The 21,405-nt window shown below is 44.3% G+C and overlaps 1 protein-coding gene across 1 annotated transcript in view; it reads right to left on the reverse strand.

Moving 5' to 3' along the window:
- TMC2 (transmembrane channel like 2) overlaps positions 1 to 18,986 on the reverse strand; it is a 36,802-nt gene extending 17,816 nt beyond the window's left edge. Inside the window, exons 1-9 of the mRNA XM_066321179.1 lie at positions 18,941 to 18,986; positions 18,582 to 18,629; positions 16,258 to 16,609; positions 15,362 to 15,514; positions 13,071 to 13,161; positions 12,074 to 12,155; positions 11,684 to 11,790; positions 9,740 to 9,838; positions 6,332 to 6,474 (exon numbers count right to left, since the gene is read on the reverse strand). Coding sequence (XP_066177276.1) covers positions 6,332 to 6,474; positions 9,740 to 9,838; positions 11,684 to 11,790; positions 12,074 to 12,155; positions 13,071 to 13,161; positions 15,362 to 15,514; positions 16,258 to 16,609; positions 18,582 to 18,629; positions 18,941 to 18,986 — 1,121 coding nt within the window. The remainder of the gene's footprint in view (positions 1 to 6,331; positions 6,475 to 9,739; positions 9,839 to 11,683; positions 11,791 to 12,073; positions 12,156 to 13,070; positions 13,162 to 15,361; positions 15,515 to 16,257; positions 16,610 to 18,581; positions 18,630 to 18,940) is intronic.
- Positions 18,987 to 21,405: the final 2,419 nt, after the last annotated feature.

Consider the following 21,405-nt stretch of genomic DNA (forward strand, 5'->3'; position numbering starts at 1 on the left):
ATCCTCCTTCATTTACAAAATCTACCTGTTTGAATGGTCCTGTAGTAATGTTGGAGGAAGGGTGTTGTGGTTTAAAAACAAACCAAGTAAGAGGCTCTAAGTCAGAAATAAAATTTAATGAGAAGAAAAGGAAAATAAAATAGAATAAAATAAAATAAATACAAAAAGAAAAACCAGTGACAGAGTCAGAATACAACCTGATTAGGGTGATGGAAACAGTCCAGACGAGGTGGTCTTCTTGAAACAGAAATCTTGTAGAAAGGTCTGGTAGCTCCAGTCCTCTGGGAATCCAGTGGAAGAGGGCTGCTTCTACTGTCCCAAATCCCAGCTTATATCCAGGTGAGAATGCTTGGCTCTTCCCCATGGGCGGAGCATCTCACAATGGGATGATGAGTCATGGAAGAGAGCCTTAATGGCCCATTAAAGAGAGAGATAACGCCCGGAGGGAGTTATCTCTGAGTCATGCAAAAGGCATTGATGGGCCATTAACTGAAGATGGTGATAGAATACACTCTAAACTACAACCTAGGACAATCCACCCCTTATTCTATTACCATCTACAACATGCCTAAATCAATACATTCTTACAGATGAATGCATATATACATACAGAATGAAACCTTACACACTGCTCTCACTTAAAATTAAGTCTCCCTGTGGTACACAACGGGTTTCTCCATCTTTCTGCATTACCCACCAAGTGTAGCCAGGTCCTTGAGCAAAGACAATCCCATGGACGGGTTTGCCTTTGCCTGAAGTGGGATTAATCCAAACACTCTTTCCTAAAATGCCCTTCATGTGTACCACAGGTACTTTGTCTCCATCCACTGTGTGTAAGGGTTCAGACTGGGCAGGACCACCTCGATTGACAGACCCTCGGGTGTTAACTATCCATGTGGCTTTGGCTAAGTTTAGTTCTCAATTCTTGAAGGTTCCCCCACCAAGTGCCTTCAGGGCAGTCTTTAATAGTCCGTTGCACCGTTCAACTTTCCCGGCAGCTGGTGCATGATAAGGAATGTGGTATATCCATTCAATACCATGTTCTCTAGCCCAGGTGTTTATAAGGTTGTTTTTGAAATGGGTCCCATTGTCCGACTCAATTCTCTCAGGGGTGCCGTGTCTCCACAGGATTTGTTTTTCAAGGCTCAGGATGGTGTTCCGGGCAGTGGCATGAGGCACAGGGTGGGTTTCCAGCCATCCAGTGGTGACTTCCACCATGGTCAGCACGTACCGCTTTCCTTGGCGTGTTTGGGGAAGGGTGATATAGTCAATTTGCCAGGCTTCCCCGTACCTGTACTTCAGCCATTGTCCACTATACCACAGAGGCTTCATTCGCTTGGCCTGTTTGATTGCAGCACAGGTTTCACAGTTGTGGATGACCTGTGAGATGTTGTCCATAGTGAGGTCCACCCCTCGGTCACGGGCCCATCGATATGTTGCATCTCTTCCCTGATGACCAGAGGCATCATGGGCCCAACGAGCTAGGAATAATTCTCCCTTGTGCTGCCAATCTAGATCCACTTGTGATATTTTCACCTTGGCAGCTTTGTCTACCTGCTCGTTGTTGCGATGCTCTTCATTAGCCCGGCTTTTGGGTATATGCGCATCTACATGTCGAACCTTCACGGTCAGCCTCTCTACTCGGGCGGCGATGTCTTGCTAAATGTCAGCGGCCCAGATGGGTTTTCCTCTGTGCTGCCAATTGGCCTTTTTCCAGCGATTCAGCCATCCCTACAGAGCATTAGCTACCATCCATGAGTCAGTGTAGAGATAAAGCCTCGGCCACTTTTCTCGTTTAGCAATTTCCAAAGCCAGCTGGACAGCTTTAAGCTCTGCAACTTGACTCGATCCACCTTGTCTCTCGGTAGCTTGTGCAACTTGTCGTGTGGGGCTCCATGCTGCAGCTTTCCATTTCCGGTTAGCTCCTACAATTCGGCAGGAGCCATCAGTGAACAGAGCATATCGTCTTTCAGTCTCCGGTAGCTCATTATATGGTGGGGCTTCTTCAGCGCGTGTTACTCGCTTTTCTTCTTCTTCTTCTTCAGACGATAATCCAAAAGTTTTACCTTCCGGCCAGTTCGTTATAACTTCCAGAATCCCAGGGCGATTTGGGTTTCCAATGCGGGCGCGCTGTGTAATGAGGGCAATCCATTTGCTTCATGTGGTATCGGTGGCATGATGTGTGGAAGGAACCTTTCTCTTAAACATCCACCCCAGCACTGGCAGTCGGGGTGCCAAAAGCAGCTGTGTTTCAGTGCCAATCACTTTTGAGGCGGCTTGAACTCCTTCATAGGCAGTCAAGATCTCCTTCTCTGTGGGAGTGTAGTTGGCCTCGGAGCCTCTGTAACTTCTGCTCCAGAATCCCAATGGTCGGCCTCGAGTCTTCCCAGGCACCTTCTGCCAAAGGCTCTAAGACAAACCATTGTTTCCAGCTGCGGAGTAAAGCACATTCCTTACATCTGGTCCCGTCCTGACGGGGCCCAGGGCTACTGCATGAGCAATCTCTTGCTTGATCTGAACAAAAGCTTGTTGCTGTTCAGGCCCCCAGTGGAAATCATTCTTCTTGCGGGTCACCAAGTAGAGAGGGCTCACGATCTGACTGTACTCAGGAATGTGCATCCTCCAAAAGCCTATGGCACCTAGGAAAGCTTGTGTTTCCTTTTTGTTGGTAGGTGCGGACATGGCTGTGATCTTGTTGATTATCTCTGTGGGGATTTGGCGACGACCATCCTGCCATTTGACCCCCAAGAACTGGATTTTTTGAGCTGGTCCCTTAACCTTGCTTCTTTTAATGGCAAAACCAGCTTTCAGCAGAATTTGGATAATTTCTTCTCCTTTCTTGAAGACCTCCTCTGGTGTATTCTCCCATATGATGATGTCGTCAATGTACTGCAGATGCTCTGGAGCCTCACCCTTTTCCAGTGCAGCCTGGATCAGTCCATGGCAGATGGTGGGGCTGTGTTTCCACCCCTGGGGCAGTCGGTTCCAGGTGTACTGCACGCCCCTCCAGGTGAAGGCAAACTGAGGTCTGCACTCCGCTGCCAAAGGAATGGAGAAGAAGGCGTTGGCGATATTAATGGTTGCATACCACTTTGCTGCTTTGGACTCCAGCTCGTACTGAAGCTCTAACATGTCTGGCACAGCAGCGCTCAGTGGTGGCGTGACTTCATTCAGACCACGATAATTCACCGTCAGCCTCCATTCTCCACTGGACTTACGCACCGGCCAAATCGGGCTGTTGAAAGGTGAACGGGCCTTACTGACCACTCCTTGGCTTTCCAGTTTGCGGATCATCTCATGTATGGGGATCACAGAGTCTCTGTCTGTGCGGTATTGCCGACGGTGTACTGTTGCTGTGGCAATTGGTACTTTTTGTTCTTCTACTTTCAGCAGTCCCACAGCAGAGGGGTCATCTGAGAGACCAGGCAAGGTATTCAATTGTCTGATGCCTTCTTTCATCACTGCGGCTATCCCAAAAGCCCAACGATATCTTTTTGGATCTTTGAAATATCCATTCCTGAGATAGTCTATGCCGAGGATGCATGGGGCCTCTGGGCCAGTTGCGATAGGGTGTTTCTGCCACTCCTTCCCAGTTAAACTCACTTCGGCCTCTAATACAGTCAGTTCCTGGGACCCTCCTGTTACTCCTGTAATAGAAATGGATTCTGTTCCTACATACCTTGATGGCATCATGGTACATTGGGCCCTAGTGTCAACCAATGTCGTATATCTTTGTGGGTCAGATGTGCCAGGCCATCGGATCCACACAGTCCAGTAGATCCGATTGTCCCTTTCCTCTTCCTGGCTAGAGGCAGGGCCCCCCTATTCCTGGTCATCGCATATGTTGTTCTCTTCCTGTAAATGAGTTGCTGAGGTTTCTTCAAGAGGATCAGTCATATCATCATTCCTGTAACGTCTGGAGTTCTGTGCACGAGAGACCGGAGCAACACTGATTCTAGATGAGCTTTTTGTTGTAGGCATTTCTCTTTTCAGTTCACGTACCCGGGCTGCTAAGGAGGAGGTAGGTTTTCCATCCCACTTCTTCATATCTTCTCCATGCTCCCGAAGAAAAGACCAAAGGTTACCTCGGGGTGTGTATCCTCTCTCCCTGGCTGGGGGACGCCTGCTCCTAATCGCAGAGACTCTCGTCGGCTCTGGTGAAATATCGTAAATTTCTTCTTTAAGTTCTTTTTTCAGTTTCTGATGGCCTTCTTCAATTAAGTTCCTGACTTGCTCAGCCAGTCTTGTTTCCACAGATGAGACATGGGCACGAACTGGGGCGGTGACAGTGTCCTCGTAAATCCTTAGTTTATTAGCCAGGACACCCACCTTGTCCTCACCTTCTCTCCATTGCAGTGTTGCCAGGTAACGCGAGTACATTTCTGGTCCAAGCCGTGCAAATCTCAACCACATCCGTGATGTGCACTGGACATCATCTGGGCTCTTAGGAAATCTCTCATCTTCTGCAAAAATGATCTCCAGCACAGCCAATTCCCTTAGGCATCGGATACCTTGTTCTATTGTGTTCCATTTTCCTTGGTGCACTAGGAGGTCTTCTTTACAAAGGTATCTGTCTTTCACACTTGTTAGCAGTCGCTGCCAGAGGCTGAGAGTTTCTTGGGTTTTTCCAATTCCCTGGTCAATGACCACATCCCGGGACAGTGATCCCAGTTGCCTGGCCTCAGTTCCATCCAGAATGGTGTCATTGGCTGCAGCATCCCAGATGCGGAGCAGCCAGGTGAGGATGGACTCGTTGGTCTGACGGGTGAATTCCCTTCGCAGGTCACGCAGCTCACCCAGAGATAGAGAGCGGGTGATGATCTCTGTCTCTGTCTTTTCAGCTGAGTGCGAAGGTCCTGCTCCATCCTCGTCAGTCGCTATGCGGACTGATTTGCTCCTTGATTTCTTCTTCTGAGTGGTGGCAACTGCTACTGGTTTAGGCTGTTCCGGTTCAGTGACGGTTTGTGTGGAGATGCTGACAGCACTTTTGGTTCCTTTTTCCTCTGTGAGAGTCTGTGTAGTCGTCGATGTTATTGCTTTGCTTCTTTTTACCTCTTCTACTTCTTTAAGAACATGCTCCAACACACCATGTAGTGTTTTGATTCTAAGCATGGTGCGGGCCGTACAGAGAAAACCAAGCAAGACTAACAAGAACATCATGCTGTCCTTGGCATCCAGAGGGTACTCAATATTTTCAAAAACTGCTGTGTCCTTCCTGAAAAGCTGGAAAAAATCATTCTTTACTCCTCCCCACAGGGGCTGGGTGAGATTGTTGAGGCTCCAGACGTAGCATCCTAGACTAGAACAAGAATACAAAACTGGGTATATATTCTGAATAATGTTCATTGCCTCAGATTTTATCAAGCAATTGACATAATAGACCAGTAAAGCAATTTTAGTACCATATCCTGGTCTATGCAGGAGCATTAATGCCGGCAGATAGTGCCCCACGTTTGGAAAAATATAGAGAGATAGGTATAAGACACATGTAAGCATGTTGGGCATCATAACAGACAGGTGTCCTCAATAAGATTGTAATTTCTGACTTTTCTTATTGCCTCTGCCCCACGTTGGGCGCCAAAAATATGTTGTGGTTTAAAAACAAACCAAGTAAGAGGCTCTAAGTCAGAAATAAAATTTAATGAGAAGAAAAGGAAAATAAAATAGAATAAAATAAAATAAATACAAAAAGAAAAACCAGTGACAGAGTCAGAATACAACCTGATTAGGGTGATGGAAACAGTCCAGACGAGGTGGTCTTCTTGAAACAGAAATCTTGTAGAAAGGTCTGGTAGCTCCAGTCCTCTGGGAATCCAGTGGAAGAGGGCTGCTTCTACTGTCCCAAATCCCAGCTTATATCCAGGTGAGAATGCTTGGCTCTTCCCCATGGGCGGAGCATCTCACAATGGGATGATGAGTCATGGAAGAGAGCCTTAATGGCCCATTAAAGAGAGAGATAACGCCCGGAGGGAGTTATCTCTGAGTCATGCAAAAGGCATTGATGGGCCATTAACTGAAGATGGTGATAGAATACACCCTAAACTACAACCCAGGACAAAGGGTTAAAGAGATCTGGAGAGGATGAGAAGATGGCTGGAGTAGGAAGGATTCAGAATAGTGCACATGAGTACATGGATGAGGCAGGGGAGTGCCCAGGTCCCCCCCAGCCGCCAGACCCAGGGTGGTGGATGGGGAGGCCAAGTGCGTGAAAACAGCAGGCACACGTTTCCTCACATTCCCCCAGCCATCCAGCCAAGGCTGGACCAGTTCTGGGTGTTGTGAAACACATCTGGATGGATTTAGCAGAGGAGGCAATGTCAGCTGCACTTACGATCTTATAACAACCATCAGGCTGTAGCCGAACACGCTGATCCCAACCATGAAATATGCCATTGGCAGCCTGTATTTCAACCAGCCAATTGTCCTCTGGTTGTTGTAGTAGCCATAAAAGAGTGCTGAGTATTTAATGTAGCCCTGGAGGTAAAGCAAAAGCAATCCTGTGTAAGCCATGCAGCTTTTCTTCTGCAGGAAAGGGGTTTCTAGAAAAAACTGAAGATTTAAAACAAGGAAAATCAACTTGGAAAATTTTTTAGGGTCTCATTCTTCTGTTTGTTGCCCTGGCACCTTTGACAGACATCTTCTTAAGAGTTTATCATCCTAAGAAAGGGAAGATGAGGGAGAGCATGTCAGAGGGCAGTGGCTTAAAACTAAAATGTAGTTTTGATCCATCATTCTTTCATCCCTCCCAGAAAAACATCCTTATTGCACTTTGTGGCTGTGGCCCACCCACTTCTCTAAGCCAATAATCAAACACTCAGATCTTGTAGAAAAGCTGTAGCAAAGAGTCTTCCCACCATGATGCAAAACTTTTACTTTCAGGTAGGAGGCAGCTGCTGCTCCGTGCCTTGCAGATTTAGTTCCTTTTACTGGCTGCCACCTGCAGAGCAAATATAACTAAAGAGTGAAATCAAAGCATTATTTTCCTGTGGAAAGCACAGCTCAGACACAATATCAACCATGTTGTCTCAAGCAAATCTATTTTTTGCTGTGCAATCTGTCAGGCATTCAACGAGCATGCAGATCATCTAATTCACATTAGCAATCTCTCCCTGTTTTTCTGTCATATCTCATCCAAGTTGACGTGCATCACTGCACATTGCACTTCTCTGTTTCTTGCCCCTTGTCTTTCAGCTCCTAATTTAAGTGTACTTAATCAATTTGGCCATGATAGTTGAGCAAGCTCCCCTCTGTCCAAGTCTTTGGAAAGATGTAACTTGAAGCTCATATCAGAGCCTGTGTAATGGATCTTGTCTGGAGACAACGAAGAGTCTACATATAAAGGGGCTTGTGGAGGCTGTCTAGCCAAGCCCCCTACTCAAAGCAGAGCAAGTTGCAAAAGGAAATGTTGTGGCTCGGGGCTATGTTCAGCTGAGCTTTGAAAATCTCCAAGGATGAAGCTCCTACGACCTTTCTGGGCCTTTCTTCCAGTGTTTGACCACCTTCACTTGACCAGTTAAACTAAGCTCCTCCAAAACTCAAGGCTTTTTATTCCTAACCTAATAAAAAGCTTTAGTACCCCCAGGTGCCACGGAAGTTGCATTTTTGCCCTGCACACAGCTCAGTGCCCCAGGTCCAGGACTGCTCTGTGTGTGTTTCTACCAGAGCAGAAAGCCTGTGGCTGGCACACCACAGCACGGCTGCTTGGGGCTCGTAGCCTGCCACACACAATGTCTGCTGGGGAGGTGTGTGGAGGAAAGCCTGGTAGAATATAATGTCCCTGGAAGGCGCTGGTGAAGTTTGCTTCTCAGGTTGTAATTCTATACCTTTGTCTTCTTGATTCATCAGGTGCTAGGGACTGAAAAATTAGTTTCTCTGCTCACATCATCCAGTATGTTCTTTAAACTCTATTTATGAGACATGGTGTCTGGTGTCCAAGTGAGATTTATTCCTTTCTACTCCTCTAGAAATCCATGATGTGACCTCTTTCCTGCTAAAGCATACATTTCCCCAGCTCCTCTCTCCTGAAAGGTATTTTTCAGTGTAATGGTATTGACCCTTCATTTATGCCTACTCTGATATATATTTTCCCCTTGCACCCCTCCTGTGGAGCATGTTAGAATATTCATTTTCCTCTATTCATTCTCAAAGGGCAGACCTCTGCACAGGGCTCCATTTGACATCTCCTGGCTGCAGAGGGTGTTGGTGTACAGTGTTGCCCCGTTGCTGGAGATGCTTCTCCAGCTTGGATGGTCGCTCCCTGATGTCAGACAGGAAGGGAATGGGTGGGGGAACAGGATGGGGACCTGTCTGGCAGAGGGGCTCAGAGGACCAACACCTCAGTGACACCAGGGGAATGTAGATGTGTGCACCGAGCCAGAGGCAGGAGACAGGCAGGTCACGGGAGTAAGCATTTCCTCATCCAGAGACAAGTTTCCTTACTGATAGGTCTATTACTTATGGTCTCCCTGAGAAAAGCAGCAGCTGCATTTAATCAACACTCCTCCAGATTTGTTTGTTTTGGAGTTTTATTTCACCTTTTTTCTTTCCTTAATGAGTTTAAATGCTACCTCTTATATTTTTACAGTACCCTGCTTAAATGAGCTTTTCATTGCTTACACTGTTATGAAAAATGTCCCTAATTCACCACTGAATTCTGGATTCTGGCAGTGGGGAAAGTGCTGGGAGAGAAAGAGTTGAAAGGATTCTCAGCAGACTATGGGGGGTAAACAAAGGCCTGGCCCAGGCAGGTTCCTGGACAGCAGTATTTGAAGCCTTATTATTAAATAATCTGGTCTACAAAAAAGTAGCTTTTTTTTTTTTTTTTTTTTTTTTTTTGGTTGGTTGGTTGGTTGTTTTTATTTGGTTGGGGTATTTTTCCTTTGTTTTTCTTTCTTTCTCTTATTTTTTCTTATTATTTTTTTAGCTAAGGAAATGACAAAGGGGTTTATTATAGAAGGACTGTAGCACATGGTCTCATGCCTGTAGCATGTGGGGCAGTGCTGACAAGCATTAAAATATATATTTCCGGAAGTAACTACTTTGAAAGTCAGATCCCAAGGCACTGGTTACATTCTAAAGTTTTCACCCTCTGAACATACACCTTTTCTTGGATTGTCACCCAAAAATACTTAATCCCTTGGGTTTAAATCTTCAGAGTAACTGGGGTGGGAGGTGAATTGGTATTGCAGGCAAGCAGCCAGAGATGGCTGGAAACTTGGGATCTTCCTTTGGGTGCAAGGAAACTTTGTTTCCCACTTCAGGCTCCTGTAAATATTTCAGGGGGACAGGGAGGAGCAATCCCCTTCCCAGACACTTTCAGTGGTCTGACAAGGTGCTTCCTGCTGGTGAAGGGGATCTGCAGCTTGAAGTCTCTGTCTGGCTGCCTGGTTTGGAGCAGCTCCAGCCTTTCACCTGGGTGCTTGATTCCTTTCCAGCTGGAAGCCACAAAATGGCTTTTGTGTCTACACACACGTGTGATGTACATGAGGCAGCACATTTGTGTATGGAAGTGGTTCAAATCCATATGCAGGTGTCTGCGTGTGGACATGCTTTTTGGTCAGAAATCTCAGCATCCACAAAGATTTTTGTTGAAACGAAAGGCTTTCCAGATTTTTCTTCTTGAAGAAATAGGTGCTCTGCTGGTTTATCTTGGAACAAATTCATTCTCGTAGCACCCTAACCTCTGAGGGGTTTAGGAGGTATTCAACCCATCTTTTATGATTAACACTTGTGTGCTTACCTCAAAATCCCAGAGAACTGAAAAATCCATAGCTGTTGCTTGTTCAGCCCGGGGTACAGTTTTCCTTGGCAAACTCCCATATGGCATTCCCATCAGGACCTGGAGAACATTAATAACAGTGATGCATATATACTATAAAACACCAAAGGGGTTTTAACATGTTTTTTTTCCTTCTTAAAGAGTCTGTTTTAGTTTGCTTTTGGCTGGTTTTCCTTTTCTGTTGATTTTGATACATATTTTATTTCTTAATGCTAGAGCGGCAGTTTTTAAAAACTGCTTAGCATTACTTTATAATTATTTAGTGTTAATTATATATATTAATATTTAGTGCTAAGTATATTTATGAATGTACAGTATTGAATTTATGGTTAATATTTAGTATTAATTTCATGCAAATAACTAGAGTATTTCCCTTTCCCTGCCCACATCCATTGCACAGGAAATACTTTTTGGTGAAACTGTACCCTTCAATGAGCAGCTGCGGTTGAAATGTCCTTATTTTAGCAAGGAGTTCTTTGCTTGAACTTCATGGGTCTAATGCAGTAAAGGGATTAGCTTCATCTATTTGTGCAGAGCTCCTCCTCTGAGAGAAGTAGAGAGCACTGGGTCAAGCTTGCAATATAATTTGTGGTTTTCAGTCTTGAATGGAAAGATGTTCTCAAGGTGAGGTAAAGGGCAATTAGATTGGGGGAAAAAAATTACAAAAAGATGCAAAGAATAGTTTTCATGGTACAGCCTGTCCCGATGGCACCATACAAAGCAGGTCTTACAGCTGGAGCAGCAGCAGAAGTCCAGAGAGAGTATGCCAAGGGCTGTGGAGAATTATTATATTTACAAGCTGACTGGTGCCTATACCAAAATCTCTCATTAGCATTCACAGCCTAGAAAGGTCCTAGCATATCATCTATCACTTATTTTTCAGGGCTATCTAATTACACTCAAAATAATTTATGATTAAATGTTTATTGCCCAGCTACTCTCTGTATCGTAACAGCTCAGTAGGCAGCGAGTAACAGTGTGCACACTTCAGAGACGAGAGCTCCTGCCATATGCATATTTCCTAACCAAACACATTTGTATTGTTCACTGCTAATGGTTATATCTCCTCGTCCTGGGGGGAAACTGAGCTTTCCCTCTCGATAGTGTGAGCAAGCACATTAAGGGGAACAAAAGCACGGTCCTCAGGAGACATTCTGCAGTGCATTTTTGCTCCATAAAATTCTGCATTGAGCAGAACAGATGCCACTGTCTGTGGATTGCACAGCCTTTAAATACTGCACTGAGTAATTTAGCCAGAGCTGTAATGGCTACATTAAAAAATTCTTCAATAAACGATCATATAAAGTTGGCTATGAGATCCTTTTAATTCTCCAAGAAGAATGAAAATAAAAAACAAAAAAAACCAAAAAAAAAAAACCCCAAAAAAAACCCCCCAAAAAACCCAAACCAAAAATAAAACAATTGCTTGTGAATAATATGAATTGGAAGTACAAAAAAAGGGTTATTTCCCAAGTAAATGTTAGTGGGCAAAGTGCTGCTCCCTGAGGGGCTGTGCCACAGCTGCTGCCCCATGGCCATGCCCCTCAGAGGGCCCAAAAATGAGGGTATTTAATTATTTTCAGAGCACAATCCATTTCTTGTGGCTCTCACAGGCCGGATCTTGTGCCGGTCTTCACTTTAGCTAAAATGTAAAACTAGCCTTGAATTAGATAGATTGTTGAGCCCCTGTTTCAGCTGCTGGATGGGCAGGATCTTTGAGAGCATTTTGTGTCTCCTGCTATCAATCCAACTTCTGCTCCTGTGCCAGTAAGTCTTTGTAAATAATTGTCCTCAGGCATTTCATTTTTCTAAAGTGATGCCTGTTATAAGGCATTTGTCCTGTCAATGTCATGTTTGTGTCAAGCAAAGGGTAAGATATTACTGAAAGGAGAATTAAGCACTTACCTCTGGAATTATAACCAGTCCAAATATTAACCCAAAAAGGACAAGATTTACTCCATACATCCACCGCAGAAATATAAAGTAGGAAGCAACGGAGGAGCCAAAGTGACCTTAAAGCAGAAGACATTTCATAGTTAGGAGTTTAGGAGGGTTCAACTGTCCTCAGCAATCCTTCACCCTCAGGGGTCCCCAACATGTTTCCCATGAGCCTCCCAACAGTCCCCACAACTGCTGGAGAGAGCAACACCTGGATATGCCAGGGGTGTGTGCTCCTTGTTTGGTGCTGATGCCCAGGGCGAGAGGAGACTGTGCACCAGGAAACTGGAACGTTGCATGAAGACAAGGCTATGGTAGAAAATGTCCCACTGCCACCACACGGCAACTCCAACTTACTCTCCACTTCCTTTATCTTCATCTCCCAGGGTATGCACTGAGTTTTAAAATTTTCGAAGTCTCTCTTAAATTTCACCCATTTCTGAAACAGGACAACATTGCCGTGAGCAGAGAGGTGTGAAGAGGGGATCTGCTCTGAAGTAGGGCTTTCTAATATCAGAATTTGGTAGCATGGTTGGGTGTGGGTGCAAAGTCCAAAGCAGGAGCTCTGGTCTGGGTCTTATCTTTTGGACTATTTCAGAAACCCTCCCCAACCAAAACTCTCCCCCACTTCCAAGTGTTCACATTTATTAATTGAGTTTTAAGAGTTTTAACCTTTCCAGGCTTTTAGAAAGCTGCAGTTCTACTATGGATTGACCAGAATATTGGGGGGGTGGGGGGGAATTCAGACCGCTCTGGATTGAAAGAATTGGCTCAGAACAAACTCTATTTAAAACAAAATTTAGTTTGATAAAAGAGTGAGCTTGAATCTTTCCTCACCAGGCCAGCAGCTAAACTCCCATTGATTTCATAATCTCAAGTCTGGCTCTGTTTTAACTTCTCAATATAATCTCCATGACAACATGCGACTTGGCTACCAACTTCAGTCTCAAAACACAGCCATCATTCTCCCTGTTATCTCCTCATCACTGGAGATGAAATTTTACAGGACCAGGGGTAGTGCAAAAGTTTGGCAGGGCCTCTTTTCCCTTTAGGGATTTCTTTTCTCACATACCAAGGTTTTGGAGATTGCAGCCAGAAAGCCATGGTTTTCCCTGCTCCTGTAAACCCTCTCTTGCTTCAGGAAACATCACAATGAGGTTCAGGTTTGGCTAAATTTCCCCCTGTTCTTTCTGCATAAATTTGAAGCCAGCTAGTATTTTTTTGAATGTGGGCAGGAAGTTTTATTCTGACTTTCTCATGCCTCTTTTGCCAAACAGAGGTCAGTAAACCTAAAAATGTGCTGAACACATGACTGAGTATCCAAGCCCTTCCCTGACATCACTGTAGCACTTACCTTCGCCATCATCATCTTATATGCATACAACTTTTTGCCCTTTCCTTTTCCCAGAGCTCCTTCAAACTTCTCTACAAAATTTTGTGCCTCCCTAATAGGAAAATAAACAAGTAGGTTATTAAAACAGTGAAGGGGTCTTTAGTTTTTCACTCCTGCCTGCGCCAGTAGGATAAGCAACTGTGCTCGTAGGAAGGTGGGCACTTGGTGTCTCTCCCCACCTGCTCTCTGCTGGTTGGTTGCTGTGCCATATAGAGCTCAGACACCCACCAAGGACTAGCTAACAGGTCCCCAAAGCACTTATACTCTTGTAGAGATGTTTTATATTAGCTTTAAGTATTGTTAGTGCCCCAAATCTTGTTCCACACTTCTCCCTGAGTGCAAACTAAAAGCCTGCCCATTTCTCTTGGAGCAGAGCTCTCTCAGCTTGCATGCCTGTTATAATTTCTCTCTCCTGATGCATTGGTCAAGAAGAAAATAACATTGCCTAGTGAAATAAACTCCAAGAGGATGCAGTTTCCTTTTATGAACACCTCCCAGGATAAATATCAGAGATATGCAAATGGCCCAAGGGGATAATCTCAGTGCCAGAGGAATAAGTGTATACTAGTCAGGAGTAAAGTCCAGCTGCAAAATGAAATTGGTTTTACACCAGGATATCTAAGGGAAATACAGAGAAAATAGTCTAGGATGCTGTTATCCTGAGTATGCTGGGCTTGTGAGTAAAATTATATTGTATATTGGTGTTGCCAATGAGAAGAGATTAAATTTCAGGAGCTGGGAGCTTTTTTGCCATCCTAAGCCTGTGGGAAAGATGGACTTCCACTTGGTATAAATTGTTGGCTAGGTCAGCCTGTAACCTTGGGAAAATCACCTGTGACTTCAAACCTAAAGAGAGATTTCGAAGTCTTGAACGTATTGTTTCACTCTCTTTGTGTTTTACACCCCTCATCTGTGCAATGGGGCTAATAATTTCTTCTCTCATGGCTGAGTTTATGCAACCAAAACTATAGAATGAATGTACAGCATGCTGAGAGCCTTTCTGGAGACCCCTGCACAAGCAATGAAACAGTTTTGTTTAGGTTCATTAGTAGGTAGTGATGATTGCTATCACTCAGAAATAATATGAAAGCATGAAGGTACATTGTCAAACATGATCCTAAGTAGAATTTTAGTCAGGATCCTACACCACAGGGAAAAAATACATCAGAAATAACTCTGCTTTGCTCTTTTTTCTTTTCTTACAGAAATTTGGAGTTTTAGGGCCATAAGAATTTATTTCTTATGAGCTCAGGCTCAGAGCACAACTGTCAGGTGGAAAAGCTACTTTAACACAGTTTCTCTGCTATAGACCTTTACCCAGATTTTCAGAAGGAATTGGCAGAGTTCACAATTCCTGATTTTATTGGAAGATGGATCAGGTCTTGGCCTTCAGGGCATAAAAAAGAGAAGCAAAGACACCTGGTGTCTGTCAGCTTTTACAGCACAGTCCTTGCAGCTTTGAGCAACCTCTCAGCAATCATGGAGCAGGGGCATCAGCACTTCCTGTGGTGCTGTGTCATGGTTCAACATAGCTCGGATTTTAGTTAAAAAGAAAATGAAAATAACTTGGCAATGTTATTTTGAAATCTCTCCTTGCAGAAAGGGGTTTCAGGGTTTCCTTAAGCAGTAGAGCTGGGAGCTGAATCACTGCCCTGACAGGGGAATGGTTTGTTATGAGCCATTCCCTGTCAACCTGTGGGTTTTGATTTTCCTGGTCTGCTCTGCCCCACTGCCCCCCACTGCCCAGCACTAAGGGGTCTCTGCAGCTGCCTGAGTTGTTCCCATCTTCATCAGGGGCTGTGTGGTAGATTTATCTTTAAATAAACCTCTGAAAATAACACAGCATTTTTTCCAAGAAGCCCCATCTCAGGACTGTGCACTAACATGGCACTGTGCTGCTCTGATTTCTGTGTGACAAAAGACATGAATAAGCAAGCCAGGGCACAGAGTTTGCTTTAACAAGTAGCCTGACTGGAGTGAGTCATTTGGCTTTATATACTAGGGTAGAATGACCTGACCATGGGTATCAGTTGAACAGATTTGCACTTTGTCTGTTCTTTGGTTACAGAGGCTGAAAATCAGATTGCACATTTTAACTGTGATCATTTGAACCCAGATAGTCTGGCCAGGTCCTGCTGGTCACTTTTTCTGATACTGTGGTATTACAGCAGCAAATACGTAATTTCAGGGAAAGACATCTGACAACAGTCAGCAGAGACCCCAGGAGTGAGGGTTCACATTATAATGGGTACCTGAGCACTGAGAGCTTCTTCACCATCCTCCAGGGCTTGTTCCTCATGGTGGAAATCAGTTTTTTCTTTTGCTCCACCTGCTCCTTTAGCATGGCGAGCTCTTCCTCTGACAGTGACTCCTCATCAGACGAGTTGGAGGAAGCAGAAGAAGTACTGGAAGACAGACAAAATAAAGGACACAGAAATGCTCACAGGGGTTAGAGAGAAGGCCTTGCTTGGGGTAGGCAGGCTGCTGCTGGCCCTGGGGATTCCACTCCGATGTGGGCACAGTGCCTTGACATCCCCTGGCTCAGTGTGATGCTAGTGCCCATCACACTAAGGGCAGGGCTCTTTCCAGCCAGGATAAAGAGGAGGCATTTGTGCCCCACTACAGTTCACTCAATGCCATGCTTTGGGCCACATTTCATCTATAGAACATTGCCTACAGCTACCAGGGCTACTGCTGGCTCTGGAAAAATTATTTTCATGTCTTCATAGCAAAATGGGCCATATGGGGAGAAGTCAAAGGTTGAGACAAGCAAGATTTGGAAGAAGAGACTTGAAAACACAAGGGATCCATTTTAACTAGAATGTTTCCATAGACCAATCAAACAAAGTCTCCATGTCCAAATTTCTTCAAGTACCTTCTTTAGGGGTGTTTTTCTACCCCTGGTTGTAGGTTTTAGTACCTACTAAAACTCTACTGCATGCATAGACCTGACCCTGACTGAGAAATGATAATGACTTGGAAAGACTTTGGTTTTGTGGCATTTTACATTGTTTTCCACTATCTCTTTTAGGAGAGCAGGAACTTATTTGCAGTCTATTGGTTTTGCCATTCTGATCCCCATGCCACTGGCATGTCACTATTGCTGCCAGTCTGAACAAGGCACCACAGTCAGGGATTTTTTAATTACCTGTTTTTCCTGTCTTTTTTCTGTTTATTCTCCCCCTCCTTCCCTCTCTTGGTTGTTTTCTTTTCTTTGTTTTCTGATTCTTTTTGATCTTTGGTAGGAGCTGTTTTGCCTCTGTCTTTCTTGTGGCTTCCTTCCTCTCTTGCCTTTTTTCCGTCTCGGTTTTTCCTTTGGTAATTTTTTCTCCTCGAAGCTCTGTTTTGTTGGCTGCCATTGTCTTCCTCTTTGCTCTCATCTTCTTCTTTGTCTTCTTTTTCTTCTTTGTCTTTCTCTTGCTTTTTGCTTTGTAGTCTGTTTGCTCTGCCAGTTTCCCTGAGAGGTAGTTTGTTAGTTTTCTTGTCCTTTACTTCATCTTCTGCAAGTGATAAAAAACAATTACATTGGGAAACCCATGCTGGCAGAATAAAGATTCATCAGAAGAGCATTGGCAGCCAGGACACCTGATGCAAACCCTGGCAAATTCAAAGAGCAGATGCCTGTTGATCTCCATGGGCTTTGTGTTATGCCCTGTCCAAGAACCAGGTGGAACTCTTTGGCTGTGCAACTCCCATTTAAGACAGCACAATTTAGCACATCAGTGACTGACATGTGACCATAAGACAATCGGAAATTAGTTACAAATGTAAAAGCCCATCCATCAGACAGCACAGGCAGATATTTCCCTGACCTGTAAACACACCAGAACAAAGGAAACAGAAATTGCAGTCTGTTACACAATGTGTAGTTTGCTTGTTGATGTGACATCCTTGAAAGATGTTTACTTTTCAAGGCTGGGAATGGAGTTCTTCTCTTTATAGAGAGAAAAGGCACAGTACAGGCAGTATCCGCTTTTCTTTCTCTAAGTTTTCTTTTATATTGGATGGTCTATATTCAGAGAAGAAAAAGAGCAGGTAGTCTCTGAGGCATATTTCATTCTTACTGGCATTGCAAACTAAAAACCTCCTCTTTCCAGAAGTCAGAAATGCTTCCAGCTTAAAGGATTGAAGTGGAGTATGATTTAATTGCAGAATTTTATGGAAAGGGGGAAAAAATTTCAAAAGTCCCCAACTCTCTCCATTTCTTTCATTACCAAGCCTATTAAAATTAATAGTTAGTTTTCCAGAGTATTCTAGCTTCTTGTTTTCCAAAATTTCTGGCTGATGAAAGTAAAGAGTTGGAGATATTGTAATGGAAGCAGGAAATGGTGATGGAATGGGATCCAGAGTGTAAATTGAGGAGCCTAAAAGGTGAGAAAAATAGAAGCAAAAAAGAGTTTGAGTATTTGCATTTTTGGTTTGGTGAAAAGCTAGAAATTATTGACAAGCAAATGGTTTCTTGGTTTTGGTGGTGAAAAATTAGTAGCTAGTGGTTGTGACATTCGAGGCTTAGAATGAGAAGGAGCTTCCAACAAATTTCTCAGGAGCCATTAGGCAGATTTCAGTTACTACGCAATGGTCCATCTAAACTGAATTTTGGTCAATCATCTAGATCAAAGAATCACCTGCTGTCTTTGGGAAAAGGTCCATTTTGGATAGCAAATAATCTAGTTGTTGGGGTTTTTTTGTTTGGGGTTTTTTTTGTTTGGTTGGTTTTTGTTTTTTTAAATTTGCAATCTATCAAGTATTAGATGAAATATGAAGCATTAATTTGCTAACTTTATCTTACTGCCCCTTTTGTCTATATGGAAAAGGTGGATATGATTAAAAAAACCCAGTAAGTTCCACTAGTTTGCTGTTTACTTTCTCATATTCTGTGAGTAGTACTGACACAGTTGTGAACTGTTTTTCCAGCAACAGCTATGTTTGTATCACCTATCCAGTGCTGTTATGATCTTGCCTCTTAGCTCTCTCACTTTAGACATACAACACATGCAGAGTTAAAGGTGTTTTTAGTCCTGTCACAGGCTTTTCCTGATTTCCCTCATAAGTCATAAGTCTCCCTTCAATCCATCTTCATAGTTATCTTCTTGTGGCCATGATTAAGGAAGATACCAGTGTATTACAGGGAAAGCAAGCAGGACTTTGGTGTGGTGCAGAGCAGCCCCAGCCCCTCACACAGGGTGATACTTTACTGCACTGCCTGATTTACTATGGGCTGGCTCCCAAGGGATGTGGGCTCTGACAGCCTCTGACTCTGGGAACATGGATAAAAGAGGACAGAATGCTTAAGAATGGTGGTTTACATATCTCTGTTATAAGTCAAACCTCAAGGGGAAAATCCGCTTGCTTGCTTGCAATTAGCTCATGAAAGAGTTTGTGTTGTAGAGCAAGTCATAAGTCAGACAGAAAAAGAAAAGTCATCACCTCTTGTATTTCAAACTAGACCACATTTGTTAATCTCTACATTACCTTCACTCTCTGTGTCAGTTTCCACTTCTCCATCAAACTCTATTCCGGCTGCAAAACAAAGAACAAAGAGTAATTGCATTTGTTGCTGGAATTTACACATGTGATGCTTTACACAGCTGACCCTTAAGTTCCAGCTGAATTGGCAGAATATCCTTTATTGATTATACATTATATTCTTTCCCTACAAAAATGCTCTTAATATTTATTTTAGTCTGGCAGACCGACCAAAGTCTCCTGCCCGAGCAAACTGAAATTATATGATCTTTGAGAGATGCAAAATGGTGTGCTCGGGAAGCACAGGAGGTTTAGCCAAGTATTTGGCAGCATGCAAACTGAAATGATCTCACAGTGATACCAACCATCTTCCAGGATGACCTGTAGAGCACTTTTCTTTTTCTTCCCCATGGCAGCTTCTTGTCTATTGCCCAGACACTGTAGCTGCTACGCTGCACACACCCCCCAGTCATACACAGGCTACTCCCTCTTCCAGTGCCCATGTGCTTGTCCTCTCGGCACTGCGGACAGACAGACACGTCCAGCCGTCAGTGACCTCTTGCTCATGAGCCATGAGGACAGGGAGGGGTGGGAGAGGCAGGGAAAACCTGGGCTCTGCTTCAGCCTACCCAAACACTTTCCCTTCTTCTCCCTTCTCCCTGTGAAAAAAGCACCTGTTGGCATTACATTGCATTTCATTATTTAAACATGAAGGAAAGCCCTTTGGTGGGTACTTGGTGGTGTCGTATGAAACACAGACACAAGTCACGTCTGGTTCTGACATAAGCATGTGGCTGGAGGCTTTCAAAGGATCAATTTTCTTAATGCCATATTCTTTACTGACCTGCGACAATCTGTGTAACCCCGTTAGTCATTCTCCTGCATCTTATTAAATCTCTCAGCCAGTGCCCCTTGGGACACAGCTGTGGGTCACCTTTTGTCCTCCATGAGTGTCCCTTGGAGGGGACTCATGAGCTAATAGATGCAGCAAGGAGTCAGGAGTCAGGATACCAGGATCTCTCTTTCCTTTGCTCCTCTATTCTGTGTGACCTTTGCATACTCATTGCACTTGCGAGTAAAATAGGATAGATTTTCCTTCTAGGTGCTCTGAGGCTTAATTAATTAATGTGAGACCCTCATTTGGAAGGTCCTTTAGAACCACGAAGTATTGTATTGCATTCTGCAGCTTGCAGTTTTTCAGTGGGCCAAGAATAGGTTTGTCTGAGTGATGTCCAGAGTAAAACCTGCCCTGTCTGTCTCAGCTGTAGCTCCCGCAGAGAGCACCCAAGGGTGCATTCCTGGTGTGGAGTTTCTCTTGGTTTCCCAAAAGGAGAGCTTACCCTCACTCCATCTATGAAATATACTGCAGACCCCTGGCTTGCACAGGTGTTCCTTGGGGACCTGGCATAATGACTTTTTTCCAAGGATTAACAGGGAGAGTGTTAATTCCTTTCTTCCCTCCCAAAAGAGAGCATTGTTGAGATCAGCTTGAGGCTGTTGCCACCATTGACATGTGCTGATGATTCCTGCTTTGGATCAGGTGTAGTGGCTGAGGAGGTGCCAGCCTGAAGCTCTCTCTGCTGCTTTTTCTCATTGAATTTGGGTCCAGGGGCACCTTTCAGGTACTTTAAGTACCAATCCCATGCATTGCTTGATCTATGTTTGACTTTAGCTCAGCTCTCCTGAGCTTAATACATAATGTATGGGATATGCCCATACATTATTAACAGCTCTAACCCTACAAGTTCATTGCACAGGGCATTTTCACTGTGTGTTCCCCACACCACTGGGCTTGATTGGGTCTGAAGACAGCGATAGTGCCTTTTGAAGTGAATGAGTTTCACCTGTAACTCTATATGTTGATGTGGTCTGTTTCCAGTGTGATTGCTAGGTCATTTAATTATTACTACTCCAGGAGAAATTCCCAGCTGCTGGAGGCAACTGGAACAGATCTTCTGCAAAACACTTCAGTTGCCTCAGTCCCAAGCATCTTTTTCCCAAACAGAGGATCTAAGGACCTTCTAGTTAAATGAAGGCCAAGTTTTTGAAGAACTGTGTGGCAGGAGGCAAAAGGGCTGTGGATGCTCATCACACCCCACCCTCCACCTTCCCAGTACTGTACTCAGTGATAGAACTGCTTCTGCCTCGTGGAATCAAAGAGCAAGAGCTGACCTTTAAAGGCCATCTACTCCAACCCCACTGCAGTGACCAGGGACATCTTCATGCAGACCAGGTTGCTCATAGCCCTGTCCAAACTGACTTTGAATATTTCCAGGGAGGAGACATCCACCATCTCTCTAGGCAACCTGTGCCACTGTTTTACCACCCTCATTGTCAAAAAACTTCTTCTTTGTACCTAATCTAAATTGACCCTCTTTTAGTTTAAAACCATTACTCCTTGTCCTTTCATGGACCTTACTCCTTCGTTCCCACCAAGGCATGCTCAGATGCTTTTTGCATGCTCCAGGCCTGTTTATGTGAGCATCTCATTGGCTCACTCAGAGTTGAGTGTCCTGGTTTTTACTCCACCACAGAGTTGGTGATTCACCCATGATCTGCACTGGAGCTGGGACAGCCACAGGCTCCAAAGTTGCCTGTGCCACTTGGCATGCCCATACCAAGTACATGATTTTGAAAAGTCATGGGGACTACAAGTACATTTTACTACCAAAATGTGTGGCCAGGTAATACTTCTGTCTTCTGCCCTGAGATGAAACACCTGCTCTTTGATTTTACAGTCTGTTCACAGCACTGGGGCAAGGTGTGGTGTTTCCACAGCAGTCACAGAGGCCCTGGGCACCTCTTGCCACAGGTGGGGATAAGACTGCCC

The sequence above is a fragment of the Sylvia atricapilla genome, chromosome 1 (genome assembly GCF_009819655.1).
Source record: "Sylvia atricapilla isolate bSylAtr1 chromosome 1, bSylAtr1.pri, whole genome shotgun sequence".
Classification (NCBI taxonomy): domain Eukaryota; kingdom Metazoa; phylum Chordata; class Aves; order Passeriformes; family Sylviidae; genus Sylvia; species Sylvia atricapilla.